This window comes from Emys orbicularis, chromosome 10 (assembly GCF_028017835.1).
Source record: "Emys orbicularis isolate rEmyOrb1 chromosome 10, rEmyOrb1.hap1, whole genome shotgun sequence".
NCBI lineage: Eukaryota > Metazoa > Chordata > Testudines > Emydidae > Emys > Emys orbicularis.
Genome location: NC_088692.1, coordinates 23786081 through 23813261, shown reverse-complemented (window position 1 = coordinate 23813261; position 27181 = coordinate 23786081). Strand labels below are relative to the sequence as shown.

The following is a 27181-nucleotide window of genomic DNA, read 5'->3' as shown; positions in this document are numbered from 1 at the left end:
CCATTGGCTTGGAGCGGGGAGCCGCGGTTGGCCGAACCTGCGGATGTGGCAGGTAAACTGGCACGCGGCTCGCCAGGGTAAGCACCCTGGCAGGCCGGGCCGGTTTAAGGTTGCCGATCCCTGAGCTAGAGTATTACATGTGGGTCTCCTTGTCTAAATGAACATTTTAGTTCATGGCAAGCTTGGGGTATGTTTCTACCTTGCACTAGTATTCCAAGAGCTAACTGTTTGTATGGACCCTGCTGATATACATTAACAGTTTATAAATGGAGTTTGCTCTAGTCCTCTTTGAGACAGGGCTAGGGCCTGGTCTACACTTAAAAGTTCAGTCAACATAACTATGGCACTTAAAGGTGTGTAAATATACTTACAAGTCTAAAAAAAAGTGGCTTAACTCTTTTATAACTACAAAATGCTTATCAGGCTTCCAAACATAATTTCCCTAACATAACTTATGTTGTGCTTTTCTTCTCTTTTCACGTATTTACCCAAGTAAAATGAGATTGGTACTACAGCTGTGTACAGGCACTCATGTTGTTTCCTATCTGTCCTAGTTAAGACATTTGGAGTTTTCAGCCATAAAATCTAGCTCTTTGGTTCAGACTGAGCCTTGGACCCACCTCTTCTCAAAGTAGTGTTTAAATACAGATGGTCCAAGTCTGGGTAACTCAGCTCCACCCCAGGTGGAGTCAAGACCTCCCTGACTGGTATCAACAATTAAGAATTCAAACAAAGATGCATTCCATGTAGCAATTCCATGGCTGTAATGATGCAGTATGTATTTCAGCTAACTCTACATGCAACCTTCTAGAATTAACCTTACAGGGGTATTTACACTCTCCTTACACTCCGTAACTATATTTACCCACTTCGCTTTCTCTTCTCTCCCTTTTCCCATGCTATTCGTACCCACTTAAGAAACCCAACAAATTACAAAAACAAATATAGAGGGTAAATAGTCAACATAATCACATTGTTTTAATAATCCTTTTTATTATGTAAATAGCATTTGTCATCATTCTAGGAAGTTAGTTTGCCTCTCGCTGTTGCTTATTCATTGCTCCACCCTACCTCTAATGTCATTTTTAAAATAAACAGAAGCAATTACATCGGAGAAAAAAAATCAAGTTTCTTTCCTGGGATATAGTAGTAATGGTGGGAAAATAGGTTAGTAAAGAACATTTGAAAATGATTGTGAAAATCACAGCCCAACATTGTTAAACACAGCAATAGTAACTAATTACATGTTTCTCCTTTTTTTTTTTTTTTTTTTTTTTAGGTATATGTATCATGTTTTGACTAAAAATACCACAGTAACGGATCACAACCGCAATCTGTTAGTGGAGACTATTCGTTCTATAACTGAGATCCTTATATGGGGAGATCAGAATGACAGCTCCGTGTTTGAGTAAGTGCTTTACATTTTCACTGTTTTAAAAAAAAAAAATTACTAACAAATTAAATCAAAATTGTTGATCAGCTGATATGGGAGGGATTGGCATTTGTAGATGGAGTATTATCTGAGATGAATTGTGAAGCTTGCACTATGGTTCCTAACAAACGTACGCTAGCTATAATTCAGCTGCAATACCGGATTTACAATGGCGCCATGGCGCCGGGCCCATGATCGAAAGGGGCCCCGGCACGCTCTTCTCCGCCCCCCGCTCTCTCCTGTGGGGTCAGAGAAGCTTGACTCTGCCGCTGCTGGGGCTCTGTGGCAGCCTCTGCCGGCAGCCTGGTTCCTGCCCCGCCCCTTTCCCCAGCGTGCTCCGTTCCCTCCTCCCCCCCTTCCCCCCGCCTGCCGCCAATCAGCTGGATCAGCCTTGTCGGTGGGAGGGGGGAGCCGCAGCATGCCACTCTGGGGAGGAGGAGGAGAAGAAGAGGCGGCGGGGGTGGGGCCTCTCCCCCGCCTCTTTCCCCAGCGTGCTACGTTCCTCCTCCCCCCCCCCCCCCACCTGCCGCCGATCAGCTGGATCAGCCTTGCCAGCAGGAGCAGGGAGGAGGGAGCCGCAGCACGCCGCTCCGGAGAGGAGGAGGAAAAGAGGTGGGGGTGAGGCCTTGGGGAAGGGGCTGGAATTGGGGCATACCACCTCCAGCCACCTGCGTGAGCACCCCCACGATCCCAACCCCCCCGACCCCCTGCCCACCCTAACCCCTGCACCCCCCAGCCCCCTGCACCCACCCCCTCACACACACCCAGCCCCCTGCACTGCCTCACACACATCCAGCCCTCAGTCCTGACCCCTTCACTCCCCTCACATCTCCCCAGACCCCTGACTCCTGCATCCCCTCACACAGCCCCAGCCCCTGCCCTGACTCCTGCACCCCCTACACCACCCCCTGACCCTGCACTCCCCTCACACCTCCTCAGCACCCCCTCACACACCCCCAGCTCCCTGCCCTGACCCTGCACTGCCCTGACCCCTGCACCCCCCACACCTCCCTAGCCCCCTGCCCTGATTCCTGCATCCCTCTCACACCTCCCCAGCCCTCTGCACCCCCCTCTCACCCGCTCACACCTCCCCAGCCCTGACTCCTGCATCACCCCCCTCACACACCCCAGCCCCATCCTGAGAACCAAACAGGAGCTGCCCCAGGTAAGCGCTCCACGCCCCAACCTCCTGCCCCAACCCTGAGCCCCCTCCCTCGCCCTAGCTCCTGGCCAGACCCCGTACTCGAACATTTTTTTACAATATTTGGAAAGATCATTAAGTGGTCCGTCGAGACCCTCCATGATTTTTCAAGTGGTCTGTGGAAAAATAAGTTAGACCACAAGAACAATCAAGGTACCTCACTTTATTTTCATTTACTTGCTATTACTTATGGGAGGAGGATGATGAAAAAAAGAATGAAAAACGGGGGCAGGGGGAGATAAGAGAGAATGTTCTTTTCTTGACTGGGTCCCAAGGAGGAGCCCCAAAAATGAAGCTGAGCACAGGGCTGGGGGGCCCCACTAACTCTAAATCCACCACTGGCTGTCACGTTACCTGGGCTGGGGATACTGTCAGGGCTGGTGTAACCACTAGGTGAACTAGGCGACCGCCTAGGGTGCCAAGATTTGGGGGTGCCAAAAAGCAGTGCCCCAAACTTTTTTTACACTACAGTGGAGTCGCATCTTACATGGGGGTTAGGTTCTAAAGTCACCGCGTAAGAGGAAAATCACGTATAGTGAAAATTACCATAAAGTACAGTATACACTAGAACAGGGATCCTCAACCTACGGCACGCATGCCAAAGGTGGCACGCAAGCTGATTTTTTTTTTTTTTTTTTTTTTTTATGGCAGGCTGCGGGTCCCGGCTGCCGCTGAGCCTGCTGCTGACCTAGGGTTCTGTTCACTCAGCTGGCAGCGGGCTGAGCAGGGCCAGCAGTGGGCTGGCTCCTGCCAGCCGGGGTCCCAGCTGCCAGCCCCGCTCAGCCTGCTGGGGTCCCAGCCAGCTCTGCTCAGCCTCCTGCTGGCCTGGGTGAATGGCCTGGGGTTCCGTTTGTGACGGGTTGGATCACAGAAACCCCCTTGAGAGCTGCCACCTGATGTACCAAGACTACCCCTGCTCCTGTTTTCCCTGCCAGCTCAGGACTCCAGCACCCTGTCTTGCAGAGCCAGACACTCCCGTCTGCTCCAGCACAGACCCAGGGTCTGAATTACTTGCCCCAAAGCTGCAGGTTTACCTGAAAACAGCTCACAGAAGTGTGCTTGTCTTTAGCACTCAGATGCCCAACTCCCAATGGGGTCTAAACCCAAATAAATCCGTTTTACCCTGTATAAAGCTTATGCAGGGTAAACTCATAAATTGTTCGCTCTCTATAACACTGATAGAGAGAGATGCACAGTTGTTTGCTCCCCCATGTATTGATACATACTCTGAGTTAATTAATAAGTAAAAAGTGATTTTATTAAATACAGAAAGTAGGATTTAAGTGGTTCCAAGTAGTAACAGACAGAACAAAGTAAGTCACCAAGCAAAATAAAATAAAATGCACAAATCTATGTCTAATCAAACTGAATACAGATAATCTCACCCACAGAGATGCTTCAGTAAGTTTTTTCCTCAGACTGGATACCTTCCAGGCCTGGGCGCAATTCTTTCCCCTGGTACAGCTCTTGTTCTAGCTCAGGTGGTAGCTAGGGGATTCTTCACGATGGCTCTTCTCTCCCCTCTTTGTTCTATTCCACCCCTTTATATATCTTTTGCATAAGGCGGGAACCCTTTGTCCCTCTGGGTTTCCACCCCCCCTCACTGGAAAAGCACCAGGTTAAAGATGGATTCCAGTTCAGGTGACATGATCACATGTCACTGCAAGACTTCATTACCCACTTGCCAGCACACACATACAGGAAGACTCACAGGTAAACACAGCCATCTGCAGACAATGGTCCTGGTTAATGGGAGTCATCAAGATTCCAAACCACCATTAATGGCCCACACTTTGCATAATTACAATAGGCCCTCAGAGTTATATTTCATACTTCTAGTTTTAGATACAAGAGTGGTACATTTATACAAATAGGATGATCACACTCAGTAGATTATAAGCTTTGTAATGATATCTTCTTACAAGAGACCTTTTGCATGAAGCATATTCCAGTTACATTATAGTCACTTATTATCATGTTTTTATAAAACCATATAGACTGCACAACGTCACACCGTTCACCCAGGGTTCTGTCCGCCAGCCTGGGGTTCCGTTCACCCAGGCCGCCAGGAGGCTGAGCAGATCCAGTGGCTGGGACCCAGGCTGGCAGCAGGCTGAGCAGGCTGAATGGATCCGGCGGCTGGGACTCCGGCTGGCAGGAGCCAGCAGACGGAACCCCAGACCAGCAGTGGGCTGAGCAGCTCAGCTAGCTCCCTCTTCACTCCCTAGTCCACCCACCACTTGCCCCCCCCCTTAAGGCTTAGCCCTCTTACTTTTAAAAATGATTGCTTGCCCCTCTCCCCCCCTCAGGCTTTTCTGGCAGCCCTGTTGCCAGGTATCCAGTTTTAGACTGGAAACTCCAGTAGAAAATGGGACCTGGCTGTCCAGTTAGCAGTGGTGACCGGAAACTAAATTTCCGGTTATTGGAGTAACCACATTAGCCTCCGCTCCTCCTACTCCCAACACCCACCCCAGAGGGCTGGAAGAGAACCTGTCCTGCTGCTGTGGGAGGAGGGGCAGCTCAGTGCAGATTGAGACCAAGAGAATGGGCTAGAACCAGGTAGGTACCCGCTCTATGTGAGCAGGGGCGGGGGGGATCCTGTTGACCCCCTCCCCAGCCCTGCTGCGCTTGCAGTTTACCCCTGACCCCTCCCTTGCTCCAGAGACCAACCCTAGCTCCTGCCCCACTGTGATTTTACCCCCAGCCCCTTTTACAATTATTCCCCAGGGGGGCCCACAAATATGTTTGGCGCCGGGCCCACAAAAAGTTAATCCGACCCTGTTCAGCTGTCCATAGAGGTTAGCTTCTCTGCTGTGAGAGTCATCAGTTACTTTAAGTATGTTTCCTAATTTATACTTGAACAAACTATTCTTGGTAGAGTTCCTAAACACACTTCATTGTAGAGGGGGAAGAGGAATTGCATACAGAGATGGTGGCACATGGTTGATGCTCTTAAGACAGCTTTACAAAGGTGTGTGTATGTTTAACTGCTATTACTAGAAAGGTAACATATGAATCCTCAGTAGGATGAGAGGTTATGTTAGAGGAAACAATAAATCATTATTTTAAAAAATTCTGACAAATTCAAAGCTGCTTCATTGTACCATTTTGATGTTCATATGCCATGGTAAGCTTTGGCAGCAAATACGGTATAGCAACCGTTTTTAAGGTCTACAGAGCGTTATTAGGTGTATCGAGTCTAAACGTCATAATAGACCTTTCTTTCTGATTTTTTCCCCCCTCCTCAATGACAACAAAATACAGTAGAAGACAAGCTGACCCTTTTAGTGATGATTTTTTTTTTTTTTTTAAAGCTCTAGGAAATTCCAGTAAAATATTTCCAGTCAAAGACCCTTTCCCACAAAACTGCTTTCATGAGTTTGTAGGGTGAGGAAGCCTACTTTTCTGTTTTCAGTTAAATATCTGACTAGCCCTTAGATCTTTATCCCTTTTGTTTATTAATTTGAATGGGCTTCAAATATCCTGGTTAGTTTAATCTTTGACAGAGAGGCACTCTTTGTGGGTAAATGAATGCAATATTACAAAGCTATACAATCTGAAAGTTGTCAAATTTATAAAAAATAAGCTCTCCAGTCAAACCAACAGTTAATCTTTTATTAAAAAAAAAAAAAAATGAATCAGTAATGCTTTTACATTATCTTCTAGCTTTTTCTTAGAGAAGAACATGTTTGTTTTCTTCTTGAACATCCTGCGTCAGAAATCTGGTCGTTATGTATGTGTACAGCTGCTGCAGACCTTGAACATCCTCTTTGAAAATATTAGTCACGAGACATCACTCTGTAAGGACGCATTCCTTTTTAAACATTTAGTTTTCATTATTAAACAAATCGAAGCTTCAGCACACTGTGTAATCGCTCTTTTCATTTTATTAACTCTAAAAGCTAACGTACAAGAACATTTTTAGGAATCAAGTCATCTAACTACCTATGGGAGATCATTAATTTATTTTTTAATTAAACAGCATTGGATTTCCAATGCAACTCCACTCTAAAATGGTTCGTCATAAGTTTTCACTAGTACAAAAACCTTTGGTTTGTACTGTTGAAAGCAAATAGTAAAAAATTTGGAATGATTTCATATGTGGTCTTTTTAAAGGGGTTCTTTAAAATAGCCTAGGCACAAAATAAGAAATGTGAACATTGTATTGAGTATGTTCTAGATTATAAATCTTCTACTCAAATGAGGAATTTAAAAACTAACAACCGTAGAAAATCACTGGTTAATTAGGGTCTCAAATGTATGTACTTAACTGTCACAGAACTAGCAATGGAAGCATACAGCTGCTAACAAAGCCTTTTGCTGTAGCTGTTCTGTGATCAGAGTGGTTGGCATCCAAACAAAACATGTTAATTTTAAGGTCCTTTAGAAACATATGAAGGGAGAAACAAATAAATGGTTGCTAAATAAGAGAAACAAAATTGGCCAGGAGAGAGTCCAGGCATAAGCTTTTGAGGGTAAAATAATATGGAGGGGAAAATGCTATTTTAAATAAATACTTGATTTGTAATGTCTACGATTTGATTACTAGCTACAGCATGCTTACAGAAGAAACATAATACAGACAAGTGTATTCTGTTCTCATTATAATCCTATCTTTGGGAGCCAAGCCTTTTGCAAGACGCTAATGAGGATGACTTCTATATATTACTGCTAATTGAAGTAGCCATTTGCATTGTTAAACTTAAAAATAGGGGTATTTAGTTGTCAAATGGAGACTTGATTACTGCTAGGTTGCGCTTACAAAATGCTTTTAATTGTCAGGTATTTTTTATATATACACACACACACAGACACACACACACACACACATAAAAAATTAGACTTGGAAGGATTAGATTTGTATTGCTAAGTGTCGGTAAACATTGATTTTACTGTTACCCCCCCACACACACCCCCAAAACAAAACCCATTTCCATCGATGGTGATCAACATTTATGGAGGCAAAATAAGAAAAATGCTGCTTGAAAATTTAGTTTGATTTAAGGATATCTACTTCATGTGTTTTGACACATGATGTTGACAATTTGTGTTTTAATGGTTATGAAACTTTAACTTTTTAATCTGTGTCTACTGTCATTAAATTGTCTGATTCCTATCCGCCATCCTCCATAGTTTCCTGCAAGTGTGAAAATTTAAATCGATTAAAAACAAAAAAATGCTTAACTTATGTTTTCACAACTATGAACATTTAAAATGATAAAAAAAAATCAAAAATAAACCTTGATATTATACATCAAAATTATGAAGAAATAAATATTAAATTCTATGAAGCCTACTTCATGATGATTTTCCTTTGTGGTGATATGTGATATGATTTTATATTTCAGATTATTTGCTCTCTAATAACTATGTAAATTCTATCATTGTCCACAAATTTGACTTTTCTGATGAGGAGATCATGGCATATTATATCTCATTTCTGAAAACACTTTCCCTGAAACTCAACAATCACACTGTACACTTTTTTTACAATGAGGTAAGTGTCTGGAAGAATTTACAGTAAAAAGTATTACTAATTATAGTCTATACAGAAGTGAGTTTAAGGCCAAAACTTTGGTGGATCCCAGACAGACTCCTCTCACCCATGAGCCTTAGCACTTCTCTATCTCAACTCAAGCTTCTTCCGAGGACTGCTCCTGTCCCATTGTCTTGCAGTTTAAAATTATTTGTATTGTAGTAACAATGTGCCCGAGTAAGAATCTCAGGATCAGGTTTTGTGTGTTGTAGCAAGTGTGTAGGGAAATGTTTTTGTGCTATGAAATGTCTGTCTCGTATATTTCCCACTCTTCATACTGGTCTTAATTAAATTATTAACAGATGTTATAAGCTTTATACTGTTTGCACAGGCAATAATTAGAGTGCAATGTCTTATTTCTGTAATAAAATAAAGTCTAAATTCCCACTGTTAACTGCATTAGCATACAATATCTTGCCACGCTATTAGTGTGTATTATTTTAAAAAAAAAATAGTGAAGGTGAGATTTAAAATGTGCAGTTTTTCAGCAAAGTCCACAAATACACAGTAAAGTATTCATTGGTAGTTCAAAACTGATTAACAGTAGCGGATAACCTCATCTAATCCCAGCCCACAACCAGCTTTCTTGATTAAATACTACAACCTCTGAAATGAAGGCCTGGTCTACACTTAAACAGGTGTGGTGCTCAAGGGCAGGGCCGGCTCCAGGGTTTTTGCCGCCCCAAGCGGTGCAAAAAAAAAAAAAGCCGTGTTCGCGATCTGCGGCGGCAATTCAGCAGGAGGTCCTTCGCTCCGAGCGGGAGTGAGAGCCCGTCCACCGAATTGCCGCTGAATAGCTGGACGTGCTGCCCCTCTCCGGAGTGGCCGCCCCAAGCACCTGCTTGGCAAGCTGGTTCCTGGAGCTGGCCCTGCTCAAGGGGGGGGGGGGGAATCCACACCTGTCATTGCAGTAGCTTTGCCAACCTAACCTCTGGTGTAGGCACGATTAGGTTGACTGAACAATGTTTCAGTCAACGTAGTTGCCATCGCTTGGGAAGGTGGAGTTGTATTACTGTAGCGTGAGTCTAAACTACAGCTGCATTAGCTTTGAAGCTGTAGCTGTGGTGCCCATAGTGTAGACATTGCCTAAGTATAAATACACTGCAACACGGATGGCAGAAGCTAATGTTCTTAGTGATTCTGTCAGTGTCTTGCCTTTTTGTTGTAATAACATCAAACTAAAATAGTTTGCTTTTTAAATCACTGCTTCAAAAAATTAAAAAGCTTTTTAAAATATTGCATGTGAGATCTCCATTTAAAAGAATTTAATATAATCAAATTTAAGTGCAAAAGAATATCCAAATTTACAGAAATTTCAGTCATTGGCATTTTGCATATGTATATTAAAACAAACTACTTCATGGATTTTAGTCGGTAAATATTGATGATTTGGTCTAAGTCAACTGCTATATTTGAATTATAAATGCTCACAGAACTTGGTATTGCAACATAAAGTGCAACATAACTTCAAACTTAAGTTAATTCAGAATTCTGATGTTTCAAATGTAGTGCTCACTCATAGACCCTAGAGTTTTGTCTATTTACTACAGTACTTTATTCAATTGTAAGCCTGTTAGCTTAAAGCCCTAATTCCGCATTTGAATCCATGCAGACAGATCCCATATGAAGTCAGTGGGGATCAGTGTGGGCAAAAAGACCCACCTATTTTGGTGCAGTTGCAGGTCTAAGAGGTGATCTTTTCACACAACCTTAGACTTATTTTTCTCTCTATCCACATAATAGTTATTGCCAGAAGAGGGCATCAAAGCTCTTTAAAAATTACAGAGATGTTGTGTGAAACTTTAGTTAATACATGCTTCCTGTAGTAAACTCATATACCTGCAAACTAATGGGTGTTTGAAATTCAGATTTTGTTTGACTACATCTGCACGCATTTATAGTACTATGCGATAGATTAGATTTTTTTTTTTTCTGCCTTGTTACCTTAGTAGGGTAACTTTTTGTCATGCAAAATCCTAAGAAAGTATTGAATGTTTGACAGTATAGTATATAATGCCTGCTGTATTTTTATTTCAGCACACTAATGATTTTGCCTTGTATACGGAGGCCATTAAATTTTTTAACCACCCAGAGAGCATGGTCAGAATTGCTGTCAGGACTATAACTTTAAATGTCTACAAAGGTAAGTTTAGTGCATCAGAAGACTAGTACACCTAATACTTTGTGTAACTAAAGTTAAATGTTAACAATTACAAACTATGCATATTTACGAGGCATAGATTCTGATTTATGCAAGGCTGAATTAATTGTAAGCATATTACTTAACATGCATGTGTTAACAAACATACATGCGTTAAATATAGATTTTTTTTTTTAAATCTTTAAAAAAGACAACTCTAAAGCCAAAGTGTTTACACAATACTGTGTGTGTTTGTAAACATCAGTATATTTTCCTTGATAAAGAAAAGGGTGACAACGCAATATAAAGAACTGGAGTACTTGTGGCACCTTAGAGACTAACAAATTTATTTGAGCATAAGGGCTGTAGCCCACGAAAGCTTATGCTCAAATAAATTTGTTAGCCTCTAAGGTGCCACAAGTACTCCTGTTCTTTTTGCGGTTACAGACTAACACGGCTGCTACTCTGAAACACAATATAAAATACACAAGGAAATTCACCTCAACTGCCAGTAGAGGTCCTAATCTGTCCATTTTAAAAAGTATTAGTTTCTTGTTAAGGATATCAGTCTCTTGACATATGGAACATTTATAATCAGAGAAATAGTAATTTGTGTGGCAGAAATCAACATATATATTTCCTTAATTTTTTTGGATTATGACTGCGATTCTGGAATTTGGTAGTCCACTCATCAGTAGAGAAAAGCTATTGATGTATCATAAGTTGTTCTTTGTGCAAGCAAGTATATATAACTTGCATTCTGTTATAGAAACAATTTGTTTTGTGCAGTTCTGTGTAAATTCATTTGCATAACCTGGAGGCAGAAATGTAATCCTAGGCTCTGGAATGCTCTGCAGGGCCGGCTCCAGGCACCAGCTGAGCAAGCTGGTGCTTGGGGCGGCAGATTGTTCGAGGCGGCATTCTGCCCAATCCTAGGGCGGCACGACCGCTTTTTTTTTTTTTGGTTTGTTTTTTTTGTTTGTTCCGCTCCGGCCGCCCTGTAGGGGGCGGTGGCGCGGAGAACCAGAGTGCCCTGCAGGGCAGTCCTCTTCCTTCCCTCCCCGCCGACCGGAGCGGAGCCCTTGTGGCAGGCGGCAGCGCAGTGGGAGGGGCTGCGTGGCAGCGCCCCTGCTGTAGCCCTGGCAGCCCCCTTCTCTCTCTCTCTCCCGCCTTTATCTCCCCCCCAGCCGGTCCCCCTGCACCCGCGCTCCGTCTGCGCCGCAGGTTTTTTGTTTGTTTTTGCTTTGCCGTTCTGGCCGCCCCCCTTTTTTTTTTGTTTTTGTTTTTTTGCTTGGGGCGGCCAAAAAGCCAGAGCCGGCCCTGGTGCTCTGTATGGTGATGTGCATTCATATAGGGATTTTTATCCTGCAGTTGCCTTTTTAATTAAAGTTTTATTTCAATTTTTACACTGCTTTTTATATTAAAAATCTAAAAGAGGAATTTAATATTAATTTGGAAATAAACTGTCATAACACCAATATGAAACTGACTTGCAAAACTTGCTATAAATCAATGGATGTTGTAGTTGTGCATGGACTGAAAAATGACTAGTCAAAAATTACTATTTTCTAGTGAACTTTTAGGTACAAAGTAAACACAACAATGCTTTTTACCTCATAGTGACACTTTTCTCACAGACTTCACTTCCAACAACTTACTGTTTAAGCTGTAAAGTATATAGCTATATAATAAAATGATTGGATTAGTTTTAGCTCTCAGCAGTATATGAGAAAGGTATAGAGTTTAATTGATAGAATGTGCCTGTTACTGGACGTAGACAAGCTAATGGAGGAAGTAAAATGGCAAATGTGACATTAAAGTAACTGTAATGATTGATTACAAAACATAAGGCTGGAGAAAATTCTACTCCACGTTTTAAAAGCTGCTTGTTTGATCTGTATTGAATAAGGAAACTCTGAAGCAATGTGGATGGTAAGTGTCAACATTTACATGATAACCCTGAAGGCATTTTTGCTTTAGATGCTTTATAGCTGTGTTGGTATCTGGACACTGAGTACAAAGTGTGGCCCTTTCTGGTGTTTAGCAAGCAAAATCCATGCCAAATTTTCTCTACTTCTAACACCCAACCTTCTGTGTGTGAGCCAGTTATTACAGAAACGGTGAACTATGATGCACTTCATACTTTGTGAACATTTACTAAATAAAAAGGAAAGTTTTATGATGTTCTTGCCTAGAATTTAAGTTGAATGTTGGAGAGCTACGAGGGTTGAATTTGAAAAACACAACTATCAAACATGCAGGTTTCCTAATTTTCTGACTATCCATTTGTAAATGTTCTGATCTAACACCTTCTAACCTGTATCTTTTAGTTTAGATGCTTCCTGCTTTAGCTCTTTAACCCTTTTGGAGGATGTCTCACCATCCCAGTTCCGAATCCTGTTAACTGTTGTCTTTTTTTTTTTTTTTTTTTTTGCCCTTCCTTCACTGATGATTCCTGTGTTCCTTAATGCAGTGTCATGTAAGTCTATTAACAAGTTTGGCTTTCAGCAGTATTGCTTTATACTTACACTTTGTCTTTTTAAAAAGAAAACTCACTTGAGTAGAGTGTGGTTTTCTGAACTGCAGTAGATTTACTTACTATCCTGAGATCAATGTAAAAATAACCTTAGTATTTTAACAGGCTCATTTAGCCTTTCAAGAGTTGTCCTATGAAACTTTAAAAGACATCTATTTCATGGATAAGATAAACCCATACAGGTGCGTATGAGTGTGTTTAAAAAAAAAAAAAATTAGCATGTAATGAAAATTCAGAATGGTAAGTTGATTGTATTTTTTTTACATTTATCTTTTGGAAACTTTTTTTTTTTTTTTTAATTTCTCTTCAGTGGACAACCAGCCTATGTTGCACTACATTCGAGATAAAACTGCTGTCCCCTACTTCTCCAACCTTGTTTGGTTTATTGGGAGCCATGTGATAGAACTGGATACCTGTGTGCAGACTGATGAAGAGTAAGCTTCTACAACTATTTCTTTTTGCCAGATGCATTGAAAACCTTTTAAGTTAGTTTCTCAAGAAATGATCCTACCAACAAGCAGCCTGAAGTCTGTAATTCTTACAAGATCATGTTAGAAATCATTGCAGGAGGATATTGTCAAGTCATTTATAAATTTTAACATTCCTGTAAATAAATGATTTGTTGGGAGACCTGTTACTCCTCATCCCAGTTGGTTTGAAGTATATAGACTTTACTTTATTAATGAACTAAATTGTTATGCAGAAGATACATAGGACTGTTTGCATAACGATAAGACTAAAAGCACAGGCTCTTTAGATATCTCTACTCACATTCAGAAAGCTGGACATTAGGATAGTTTTCTGAAAAGTATCATTAGAAAAATACTTTCCAAGTTAATTCAGTACTTAATTATTTAAACACCATTGCCATCAATATAACTGGCAGATGTGTCACTTGTATAGAACCTCTTATTTTGTCAACTACAAAATTCCTGCTGTGTTGCTCATGATCACCACGTTGGATTTGCTCTTTGAGTATGTATGGAGCAGTTTTTTAAAGCTTTACTTGGGCTAGAACAGTACAGAAGAAATATAAGTAGTTTTACTCGCTTTAAGATAAAAGATGTTTAAATAGTCTTTTGTAATAGAAAACAAAATTGTAATGTTTCCTTTCATGACTGGCTTCTGAAAAGGCACGTACAAAGTGGCAGCTGAGATTTTTATGCTTCTCCAGAAAACCGAAATCTTGTACTCATCACTGTGGATGTTGCATTGTGCAATTAAAATGACAACACTCTCCTTCAATTGCTTCATTTTGATTGTCAAATCTCTAAGGTTACAGGAGGTAACTTGGATGTCTGCATTGGAATAAGACAGAAAAAAGATGCAGATACATTATCTTACTGAGTTCTGATTGTTCTTCTACCTTAGCTATGTCTAAATCTTTGTCTCTTTCAGGCACAGAAATAGAGGCAAACTGAGTGATTTGGTAGCAGAACATCTGGATCATTTGCATTATCTTAATGATATCCTTATCATTAATTGTGAATTCTTAAATGATGTGCTCACAGACCACCTACTTAATAGGCTGTTTCTGCCTCTCTATGTGTATTCATTAGTAAATCAAGATAAGGTAAGGAATAGCTTGCATGATTTAGTGATTAGTTAAGTCTTAATAATTAATGATTTCCACTCAGTATTTACAGTAATTTGTGCAGTAAGTGTATCCTAAAGTAGAATTAATATCCTCTACATTTAAGTACTTTACAAGAAAAACAGTTTAAATAATTCAGGTCTGTGCTTTTCTTAAATTAAAAGATGACTGCCCGGGAGATGCTGTTTTAGGAATATATGAACCTAGGTAAAGACTCTCATACATTAGCCCATGTAGTTGTTAAACATTTAGAGTCAATTGTAGTTGTTAACCATTGTTTAGCATTTAATGTTAGCAGTAGGGACAGAAGCGGTAAGTTCAGGTCTGGGCCTAAATTTCTCTGAAATATGTTTTAAAAGGCCAGTATAATTGTATCAGAAAGATGCTTTTTAAAAAAGTAACCTTTAAGATTCAAAACAGGATCTCTGTTACTTATAAAATTCTCAAATCCATGCACCTTGCCTCTAGTCTGATTTTTCTAATTTCAGTGGGTTTTTTTTTTTTAAACATGTCACTGATTAAAAGGAGCAGAATCAGACTTACTATCTACTGTATGGAACAGATGAAAAGTTTGCTTAAATTCCATCTAATCCAGGTTCTTATACAGCGCCTATCTCCGTGGTAATTGCATGTGTCTTGTGATCCTCATGTATTTTTTATCCTTGTCATAATTGTGTGACATCTCTGAAGATTTATCATACTTTGCATTTCTATGGAGCCTGCCATCAAAGATCTTAGTGTTTTTAATATGTTAATTTAACCTGTCATATCCCCTTCTGGGTAAAGTAATTATCTTCATTTTAAACAGTGAGTTAGTGGTAGAGGTACGTATAGACCAGATTTTATGACTTCCAGTCTTGTGCTTCAGCCATGTTTCCTTCCATGTCTTATAATGCAAATATCTCTAGTGACTTAAAACAACATGCTTCAGACAAAAGAGACTGTAAATATTGTAAATAGTTCTCTTTTCTGTGGTGTTAGTGGTTCTTTCAGAAATCAGATTATTCTAATTTTAATGGAGATTTTAAAGTATTGTCATTCTATAAGCATTTATTGTGTTCTGATTATGGAGAGAAAATGCCTGTGAAGCCAGAATTACCTACTTGAATCCAACAACTGAATGTCAACAACTCCAGTAAAACTTTTATTGGTCTTATTTAATTGATTCTGTGGAATAACAAATTGTAAGAGCCTCCTTTTATTAATTTGTCATTTCATAAGTACCATCTGGTAAGGATATGCTGGAGGGATAAAAATGTACTTCTCACTTAAGCATCTGGTAAAAATAAATATTACAGGAAGCTTTGGCTTCAAAAACAATGTGCAGCCATATTTTCAAGCGTGCAGCAAATGAAAAATGCATTCTTCTGAAATCCTTTTCCAAAGAAATGGAAAGTCACTGGAAAATGTCAGCATATTCCTTGGAACTTAGTAGCATTGGGGGAAGTGGGGAGGTAGTGCACATGAATAAATCAAGTGTTTATACTTACATTCTTCTATTTTTAAAAATGTTGGCCTTTGTTCTATTTAATGTTGTAATTACCTTAGTTTTCTGTAATTAACTGGGCATTCTTTTCTTTCTTCCATAGGGTGGGGAGCGTCCAAAAATAAGTCTCCAAGTTTCTCTCTATCTTCTCTCACAAGTATGTCACATTTCAATGTGGTGTTTGTAATGGTCTCAGTAATTTCATTATAAATTGTGTGTTTTAGGGGGCTATTTTTCAGCTGGAGAGAATTGTGCTCAGTTTTGAGGTGCAGTGTGTACATTTAAGGGACACTTGTATATTTATTTTTTAAATCATTAGCTCACTGGTCATCACATGGGCCAACTACTACTCTTTACTTACTAGTACCTTTCCTTGGAGGTTCTCGGAATACTTTACAAACTTTACCTAATTAAATCTTTAGAACACCAGTAAAAGGCAGATATTTTGAGATGTAACAATCCCTTAACTCACCAGTTTAATGCAGCCACCTCTTGAGTGGAATGCAGCAGCTGTTAAACATTGCACAACAGCATTGTACGACAAGTTAGGACTGAAATGAAGAATACGGTATTCAACTGTAATTACAGGCAGAATACAGCATTCCAAATTTCAATTTGACTAGTACATACAGAAATTAGGATTTTGAATCTCTTACTCTTGTGCAAAATGTTGTGGGATCTTTAATTACAAGTAGGGAGTGCTTTTGTTTTATGTCTCATGAAACGTGATCAGCTTTCTTGTATTTACAAAAATAAAAATTGAGTGGCTGAATACTGAGCAGATGCTATAAATTCTGACAATTGAAAATGCCATTATGGATTGCACACATCTTAGTTAGGTAACTTTACAATAGATCAGAGTGCCACCATAAACTTCTTTTAAATTGGGAATTTTTAAGTGAGTGGTGAAATATATAGTTAAATAAAAGTTCTTGAAAATGCCAAATGCTCATTTTTGTTCTTCGGATTATTGCTGTTTACCCTAGAGATTGAAAAAAGCTAATTCTGTCAGCTAAATATTAGCCTACCTGCATACTTCATGTACATGCTCAATACATTTACATTCTTAAATAAATATATACATTTCGGTCAAAATATATTATTGACTTGAGATTTCTGCTAGATGTGATATTTTAAAATGATTTACTTTTAAATCTATGAATTCTTAAATCAGACTTTTTATAAGTGGGGGTATCCTCCCAGGTTGATTTCTTTATGACGATTTGTAGACATTGTAAAAACCAGTTTCCACCTGTTTTGTTGCCTCAGAGAAGGAAACACTGCAGTGCTGCTAAGTTTCTGTTTCCCACATCATTTTCAATTTGAGTTAGGTTTAGTGACCTCAGAAATGAAACCTTATTGTAGCAATCACTTGAAACTAAGGGAATCAGCCTTGTTAAGTCACTAAATGCCTCTTATGAGATGCTTTGAGCCCTCTAATCTACCTCATGTAAATGGGAGTATTGAGAAGTACTCAGCATTAGAGATAGTCAATAATTTTTCAGTTCACTAACCGTTCTGAAAAGATTTTTTTAAAACAAAACAAAAAAAACACACAAACCAGCCAAGTGAAATTTGAGAAATTTCATTTTGGGGTGAACTAAATGTCTTGAATAAAAACTGGCCAGAGATAGGATGTATGTACTGAGAATGACTCTAGCCCAGTGGTTAGCACACTCGCCTGGAAGATTCGTAGATTCTAGGACTGGAAGGGACCTCGAGAGGTCATAGAGTCCAGTCCCCTGCCCTCATGGCAGGACCAAATACTGTCTAGACCATCCCTGATAGACATTTATCTAACCTACTCTTAAATATCTCCAGAGATGGAGATTCAACAACCTCCCTAGGCAATTTATTCCAGTGTTTAAGCACCCTGACAGTTAGGAACTTTTTTCCTAATGTCCAACCTAAACCTCCCTTGCTGCAGTTTAAGCCCGTTGCTTCTTGTTCTATCCGTAGAGGCTAAGATGAACAAGTTTTCTCCCTCCTCCTTATGATACCCTTTTAGATACCTGAAAACTGCTATCATGTCCTCTGTCTTCTCTTTTCCAAACTAAACAAACCCAATTCTTTCAGCCTTCCTTCATAGGTCATGTTCTCTAGACCTTTAATCATTCTTGCTGCTCTTCTCTGGACCCTCTCCAATTTCTCCACATCTTTCTTGAAATGCGGTACCCAGAACTGGACACAATACTCCAGTTGAGGCCTAACCAGTGCAGAGTAGGGCGGAAGAATGACTTCTCGTGTCTTGCTCACAACATACCTGTTAATACATCCCAGAATCATGTTTGCTTTTTTTGCAACAGTATCACACTATTGACTCCTATTTAGCTTGTGGTCCACTATAACCCCTAGATCCCTTTCTGCCATACTCCTTCCTAGACAGTCTCTCCCCATTCTGTATGTGTGAAACTGATTGTTCCTTCCTAAGTGGAGCACTTTGCATTTGTCTTTATTAAACTTCATCCTGTTTACCTCAGACCATTTCTCCAATTTGTCCAGAGCATTTTGAATTATGACCCTGTCCTCCAAAGCAGTTGCAATCCCTCCCAGTTTGGTATCCTCTGCAAACTTAATAAGCGTACTTTCTATGCCAATATCTAAGCCATTGATGAAGATATTGCACAGAGCCGGTCCCAAAACAGACCCCTGCGGAACCCCACTTGTTATACCTTTCCAGCAGGATTGGGAACCATTAATAACTACTCTCTGAGTACGGTTATCCAGCCAGTTATACACCCACCTTATAGTAGCCCCATCTAAGTTGTATTTGCCTAGTTTATTGATAAGAATATCATGTGAGACCATATCAAATGCCTTGCTAAAGTCTAGGTATACCACATCTACCGCTTCTCCCTTATCCACAAGACTCGTTATCCTATCAAAGAAAGCTATCAGATTGGTTTGACATGATTTGTTCTTTACAAATCCATGCTGGCTATTCCCTATCACCTTACCACCTTCCAAGTGTTTGCAGATGATTTCCTTAATTACTTGCTCCATTATCTTCCCTGGCACAGAAGTTAAACTAACTGGTCTGTAGTTTCCTGGGTTGTTTTTATTTCCCTTTTTATAGATGGGCACTATATTTGCCCTTTTCCAGTCTTCTGGAATCTCTTTCGTCTCCCATGATTTTCCAAAGATAATAGCTAGAGGCTCAGATACCTCCTCTATTAGCTCCTTGAGTATTCTAGGATGCATTTCATCAGGCCCTGGTGACTTGCAGGCATCTAGCTTTTCTAAGTGATTTTTAACTTGTTCTTTTTTTATTTTATCTTCTAAACCTACCCCCTTCCCATTAGCATTCACTATGTTAGGCATTCCTTCAAACTTCTCGGTGAAGACCGAAACAAAGAAGTCATTAAGCATCTCTGCCATTTGCAAGTTTCCTGTTACTGTTTCTCTCTCCTCACTGAGCAGTGGGCCTACCCTGTATTTGGTCTTCCTCTTGCTCCTAATGTATTGATAAAAAGTCTTCTTGTTTCCCTTTATTCTGTAGCTAGTTTGAGCTCATTTTGTGTCTTTGCCTTTCTAATCTTGCCCCTGCATTCCTGTGTTGTTTGCCTATATTCATCCATTGTAATTTGTCCTAGTTTCCATTTTTTATATGACTCCTTTTTATTTTTTAGATCATGCAAGATCTCATGGTTAAGCCAAGGTGGTCTTTTGCCACATTTTCTATCTTTCCTAGCCAGCAGAATAGCTTGCTTTTGGGCCTTTAATAATGTCCCTTTGAAAAACTGGTAACTCGCCTCAGTCTTAATTCCCTTAGGACCTTACCTATCAGCTCTCTGAGCTTACCAAAGTCCGCCTTCCTGAAATCCATTGTCTCTATTTTTCTGTACTCCCTTCTACCCTTCCTTAGAATTGTGAACTCTGATTCCAAATTCATGTCCCTGCTCTGCATCATGGGGGGGGGGGGGGAGGGATTTAACCTGGGTGTCTCACATTCCAGGTAACCACTTTAACTACTTAGCTGAAGGTAATAAAGGAGGCACTGGGTCCTCTAGCCATTTTGTGAATGGCACCTAAGCCCTCTTATAAATCTAGCCCAAACAATTTTTGTGTCAAATTTACAATAGTTTTGGGTTGACTGAAACTGTAGTTCTCCGGGATTGAATTATTTATCCAAAAAACGTCACCCAGCTTTGCTCAGCAGCTCATTGGGCCTATTTCATCATATCTGGGGCTTGTCTACTCTTAAAACGCTACAGTGGCACAGCTGCAGCGCTTTAGTGTAGACGCTACCTTCGCCGATGGGAGGGATTTCTTTTTAATCATTGAGAATCAAATGTGCGTATCTAGGGGCAGAACATTATTCATAACTTTGAATAGTATATTTCCACGTTGGTATCAAGATGCTGAGTAGTTAATGCAGCAAAACTCTTCCTTTATGGTTCTACTATATTGCATATCGTTAGTATGGTCTCAGTCTTGTGCTACAACTTGGTCCATCTGACTTGAGTATAAATTGTAAAATGCAATCCCTGTTTATTTTATGCTCTCATTGTGATAGTATCTGTCAGTACAAATTCAGGATTATAGGAACTACTCACATATGAGAAAACCGCTTCCCAAGCTATACCTCCTCAATCACCATTAAGTTGTTAATTAATATCTCGATGGTCTGTAGTGAAGCAAAGGCTTGATGAAGGATTCCTGAAATAGATCTCTATAGGTCAATAAATATCTCCTCTGACAAAGTGGAAGCTGGACAGCCAGGTTCCTCCACTGAAATAATCTCGTTTTGAAGAGTACACATTAAGTAACTGTTAAGAAAACCACTTTAGTGATTTCTGCCATCAGTGTTGCATACACAGAGATGGCCACTGGCATACCAGATACTCTATATAATGAACAGCTTTGTAAATTAGAACCAACAACTTGAATTGCATCCAGCAGCAGATGGGAAGCCACTGCTGTTCCCAAAGCACAGTTGTAATGTAGTTTTATGTCAGGGCATTCTTGTGAGTAGGCAGGCCACTGCCTTACGTTCCTGAGTTACTTCTAAAGGGTACCTCAAAGTTAATCTTTGAGAGCATATTGCTATGAAATTCTGAAGGGGATTTATATGGGTTCTAGCCCATCATTGCAAAATAGGAAGTCAAAGGTTCCCCCTTTCCATTTGAAGGCCTGGTAATATCATGATCTGTAAGCAGATGTGTTCAAACAGTGAACACAGGGTGCTGGTGACTCAAACTGTTTTTGTCTCTTTCACCTAGCACAACTACGGCGGAATTTATTTTAGATTTTTCTGTAGCACCTATTACAGGGGTCGGCAACCTCTGGCACGTGGCTCGCCAGGGTAAGCACCCTGGTGGGCCGGGCCAGTTTGTTTACCTGCCGCGTCAGCAGGTTCGGCCGATCGCAGCTCCCACTGGCCGCGGTTCGCCGTCCCAGGCCAATGGGGGCTGCGAGAAGCGGCGCGGGCGAGGGATGCTTACCCTGGCGAGCCGCGTGCAAGAGGTTGCTGACCCCTGACCTAAGTGCTTAAATGTTGAAAACGTTGGAGCCTTATTCCTACATTACACTGAGCTTATTCCTACGTTATATAGAATCATAAAACTAGACCATTCCTGACAGGTGTTTGTCTAACCTGCTCTTAAACATCTCCAATGATGGAGACTCCACAACCTCTCTAGGCAATTTATTCCTTTGCTTAACCACCCTGACAGTTACACAAGAATTACTTCTTGTGTCTTGCTTACAATGCTCCTGCTAATATATCCCAGAATGATGATTGCTTTTTTTGCAACAGCGTTACACTGTTGACTCTTGACATTGAGACTTGCCAGATACCTCTCGCTGAAAAACAACTATTAAGAAAAATGTTCTTACACTGTTGAAAAGTCTTAAATCTTTAGGCCAGAAGGGACTGTTCTGCAGGATGTCAGTCTAGATCATAAACACAGGCCATAGAACTTCACCCACTACTTTCTCCATCAAGCAAATCTTGTGCTATGCTTTTGTAAAATATTATGCATGGGATATTGCTAGGTGTTCCCATACCACAAGGCCAATGGATATAATGTACCACAATCACTTAACTGTCCTGGCTTTCTCCAATAACAGATTTCTATGAAATGGGTTGACTGTAGGCGAATGCTATAGAGTCTTCATGTTTCTTAAAATAAATGGGGAGGAATACATAGTGCTTAGCTGGAAGAGGATAAAAGGAAACTTGTGAACACTGGCCAAGTAGACTATCAATCAGGTTTGGAATTCAGGGAAAGGGAGATTAATTTGATGTAGAAAGGGACTGTGGTCTGTGTTCCTCCCGAATACTAATTATAGCTCAAGTATATCCCAGTTTGGGTTTTTTATTAGACATTATGTAACATAAAGAAATTTAAGGATTTAATTAGGTGGGGAAAATGCCTTCAGTGTCTAAAATTGTATATGTCTAACATTCTTTTCTCCCTCCCCCTCTTAATAGGTTTTCCTGATTATACATTATGCACCTCTGGTGAACTCGCTGGCTGAGGTTATTCTTAATGGAGACCTTTCAGTATTCTCCTCAAAAGTTGAGCAAGATATCCAGAGAAGTTCAGTAAGTGGTCAACTAACTTTTGTATGTCTTTATTGTAATTTTTTTTTTTTTTTTTTTTTTTTAAAGGGAGAGAAAGGGATGGAGTAATCTGGTTGGAAAATACTTGTCTGCTTCTGGAGAACAGCATTGATGAGTTTCTATCGCATTCAGTGGGAGACTGTTTTGCAGCCTGATTGACCTTTCTGTTAAGACGCACTTCATCTGCTCCGTTTTTTTTCTATTACCCTAAATGTTTCCTTCTCTTCATTAATAGTATCTTTCAGTTTTTATGTAGACTTATCACGTTTTGGAGATGAAGCCAAGCTATAGCTTTCCTATTACATAATTGTAAATGAAAATGCAATATGGACTCAAGCTATTTGGTACAAATTACAGTGTTTTTAAAAATTAACCCTGTGATTTCATTCTGTGAATGTTTAAATCAACTGTTTTATAATTAGGTGTGTAATGTATCCAAAGTTCTTCTACAGTTGTTTTTATTTCTAAAAATATATCAGCCTGTTACATCAGGGAAAGTGATGCTCTTCCGTTTTTTGATTCCCAGGTCCCTTTCAGTCATTGAATTAGATTCAGCAAATTCTGAGAACTGAAACCTATAGCAGCCATAACTTTCAAGCAGATATACATAATTATAGATAAAAATATAATAGTTATGTGAGATCTGTAGTAGAAACGGCAGCCAATGTTTTAAAATAACTAGATATATTATTCCTTTTTAATGGATATTTAAAGTAATCTTTATTTATTACATAGGAAGAAAGATTAAATCGCCAATGTTACTTATCTCTGAATTCCCTGCAGCGTGTGCTTGTATTTGCATACTTTAGAAAAACTAGCTACTCTTAAGGCAGTCAAATCATGATATAAACAGACTGTAATTCCTATGTCAAAAGTGAAATACGTCCTCTAAGTCTATATCTCCATTTATTGAGGCATGTAGGGTACAGACCAGGGGTTGGCAACCTTTCAGAAGTGGTGTGCCGAGTTTTCATTTATTCACTCTAATTTAAGGTTTCGCGTGCCAGTAATACATTTTAACATTTTTAGAAGGTCTCTTTCTATAAGTCTATAATAAATAACTAAACTATTGTTGTATGTAAAGTAAATAAGGTTTTTTAAATTAAGCTTCTTAAACATTTAAAATTAAATTAAAATGCAGAGCCCCCCGGACCAGTGTCCAGGACCCAGGCAGTGTGAGTGCCACTGAAAATTAGCGCGCGTGTGCCGCCTTTGGCACATGTGCCATAGGTTGCCTACCCCTGGTACAGACACTGAATGCCCAGTTAGCATAGATATAAATAACAGTGTGTAGGTGATGAAGCACTGCTCATATGAGTAGAGTACAGACATGACAGAACCATAGGGTGTATATCCTGTTTGGCTCTTTACACGCCCAACCAGTGCCTCCAACATCTATGCTACAGTGAAAGACTGTGGAAGGGGGAGCTGCTGGAGCCTTTCCTCACTGCCATGAGAGCCTTTTGCCGTGGCATGTAGCTACATGTACACTACATGCCGCCACAAGTGTAGACAAGGCTTAAGTATGTGAGCCGGTCGGGAGAAGGGTACTTCTCTTGGTATAACCTTCTCTTCTCCGCCCCGCCGCCCGCACAATTTTTATCCCACCAAATTTAACTTCAGGTTTGGCTTTTTAGCATATTTAAGGATATTTGAAAGAACCTCTGAAAAAGGCTTGCTTTAACAAAAGTGAACTTTCCTAATGTGTCATTGTATCAGGGGACCTTTGTTGTTATGGGCTGATCTTTCTTGTCTGTGGCTATTGGGCACAGTTAAGTGGGGTAGTCCGACATTGCTCTTAATATTGGATTTCTTTTTAAACAGACACTGCAGGGTGGAATGGTAGTATTGTGAGTTAACGCTTCCAGATAAAGTAATCTCTTATTCACGTTAGCAAAGTTCTGTGACATTCTGTTTGTCACATACTGGATGTATCTGTGTGTGTTACTTGTATGCCATAAATGGGTTTCATGCAGTAGCAGCTTATTACTAGGAAACCTGTGGTCAGAGGGTGGGGTCTGTCTGTCTGCAGAAATTACACTTATTCTAGTTCACAGCTATTATGCAAAGGCACTTGTATCTGATGTTTGAGTGTTTTGGCATATGTTTGTTTTAACATTGACAGGTTTGTGGATTTCCTACAAGCTTGGGTTCACTTTTATTGTTACTTGTGCAGGTTTTTGTTAGTGCTTTTTTTTGGCTGCCACTTCCTACTGCCCAAGATAAAAGGAACCGGCTGCATATAAACTGGAAGTCATGTCATACCTAATCACATTAGTTAAGTAGGGCAGATGTTAAATCTTTCAGTGCTCGCTGATAGAAGTTTGCTTGTAGGAGAGTGAACTGAGCTTTTGGGGCTAAGAGGTTTCAGTGGACAATAGGAAAACTTCCAGTTAGGGAAACTAAATTTGTGGAGGGTTCAACTACAGACTCTAGGAAGTATTTACAAGGAGGTAGGGTTTCATTAAGCTCATTGGGGAAACCTGTGGGGGAATCTCCAATGGAAAACCTGTCAGCAGGAGGGAATATAGCCCATTGGGGAAGCTGGACAAGAGGCCTCCAGTGAAGAGAATGTATACTTATCAGGTATTCAGCATGGTTCCAAGAAAACAGACAGACAACATGATGTATGTGTAACTATGTTCATGTATGGTCCTGACAGGCTAAAGCCGGTCAGAGGTATTGAGAGGTTCCTGATGTATTGGGGATAGGGTTGGGCAGGACCATGTAGTGTTCTCTTCTCTGTCAACCTGTGATAATACTCACTTGCTGGCATGACTCATGTTGGGTCCCAGAGTTAGTTTTAGTCAATGCCTACTGGTTTAGGGGTTATTCTCCAGGGCTATTCCTAGGTAGCTGAGTACCAGTATCACCACGGAGTGATACTGGCACTGAGTGCAATTTGTCGGTAAGAATTAGCAGTGATATATTTCTTCGTATTTATCAATTAAAACTTTGCTCAGGAATGGGGTCGTCTTGCCTCAAGTAATTATTGTATGCCGTAAATGGGTTTCATGCAGAAGCAGCTTATTACTAGGAAATCTATGGCCAGAAGGCGGGCTCTGTGTGTCTGCAGGGACATTGTAGAAGAGTTGGGAGTGAAGAACAGGCTTAACTTACTATTTTCTTCCTCTTTGAGTGTTAAATTTTACTTTGAATTCTCAATTTTAGTAAGTCACAACAGATTTCTCTTCCTCATTTCTTACTGTATGCTGTAGTCTTCCACAGTACGTGTTTGAATGCTAATATTGTCTCCATAGACTTGCATTGTGTTTAGATTACCGTAAAAATATTTTTAGGTCCTATATCCTTTGTGCGTTTGTATTTTAACATACTATAATGAGAAGCAGCCATAAGCTAAAGAGAAGAGGAAAGTTTCATCTTGAAAGTTAGAGACTGCACCTCAGTTCAAAGTTTTGTGTCTCTTGGTATTTGAAATGTCTTCAGAGACTTACATTTCCCAGGTACTAATGTATGGCAAAATGGTGATGAAATAATTGCATCAGTGTGCTATTTTAAACATATATTTTGGGTATTTCAAAACTGAGGATCTCTAGCATTGTTTTTACTAGAAGTCCTGGATCAACTGAATGGCATTTCACGTGGATATAAAGATCAGACTCAGTAGAATCTGAAAATTGTTCTCAATTACCCTGGCTATAAATATGAGCCAGTGGTATGTAGTAAGGGTGCCTAGGTGAGGATAAAGCAATGCAGTGTTGAATACTGAAGTCTGTAAGAGGTTTGCATCTACTTTATCACAAAAGCAGTCAGACTTGTGCCCCATCAATATCTTCAAACTAGAGATGTGGTGTGTACTCTATCCCAGTACTGTCCCTTTGGATCCATGTTCTTTTTGGCTAGTGAAGGCCAGTGAGGAAAGTACTGGATCCAATGCTGGTGGAGATTAATGCCTTCATTAGGGAGGGTAGGGTGCCAGCTTCTTTTTAAGAAGCTCTGGTGCATCCTCTGCTCAGGAAACCAACACTTGATGCTGAGGGTCTTGCTAATGGTTGACCAATATTGCTTCTTCCTTTTTTGGTTAAGATTACAGAGAAGGTTATAGTAAGACAATTGTTGCCTCAATCACCTTGGTCCTTGCCAGTCTGAATACAGAGCTGGGTATGGAACGAAAGTCTACCAATGCAAGAAGTACAATCTCCTAGTGATGGATGAAGATCAGGTAGAGTCCATGCAGATACTGTTCGAGCTGTCAGCAGCTTTTGATGCCATCTAATAAGGTGATGTCGATTTGCCTATGCATTGCACAGGTGAGTCAATTTCAAAACAAAAATAGCTTGGAGGACAGCTTGGGAACTAACAGTTACCCTTGTAACATAACTTGTGAGACAGGTCTGTTAGCTTTTATGTCAAAATGCATTTGACAGCTTTGCTATGGTACTAATTTCTGGAAATCAGGGTTTGTAATAGAAATAGCAGCACATGTTGGTGACTACAAAAAGATAAGGTCATTGATTAGTGTTGGCAACTTTCTAATGTCTGAAAATTGGACCCCTCTGCTCTGCCTCTTCCCTCGAGCCCCCCTCCCTTCCCTCCTGCCATCGCTCACTGGGCTCCCTCTGCTCCGGGGCTGGGACAGGAGCCGCAGCCTGACACAGAGCCTGCCTGCCTGCAGGTAGTAGGCAGCCCCCGCTGAACAGGGGCTGGTGTGAGTTGATGACCCAGCA

General features: G+C 40.3%; 1 protein-coding gene across 1 annotated transcript in view; it reads left to right on the top strand.

Annotated features, from left to right (window-relative positions):
- CLEC16A (C-type lectin domain containing 16A) overlaps window positions 1-27181 on the top strand; it is a 179282-nt gene that overhangs the window by 14610 nt on the left and 137491 nt on the right. Inside the window, exons 2-9 of the mRNA XM_065411644.1 lie at window positions 1280-1408; window positions 6300-6433; window positions 7982-8130; window positions 10207-10312; window positions 13156-13279; window positions 14244-14418; window positions 16029-16082; window positions 22362-22475. Coding sequence (XP_065267716.1) covers window positions 1280-1408; window positions 6300-6433; window positions 7982-8130; window positions 10207-10312; window positions 13156-13279; window positions 14244-14418; window positions 16029-16082; window positions 22362-22475 — 985 coding nt within the window. The remainder of the gene's footprint in view (window positions 1-1279; window positions 1409-6299; window positions 6434-7981; window positions 8131-10206; window positions 10313-13155; window positions 13280-14243; window positions 14419-16028; window positions 16083-22361; window positions 22476-27181) is intronic.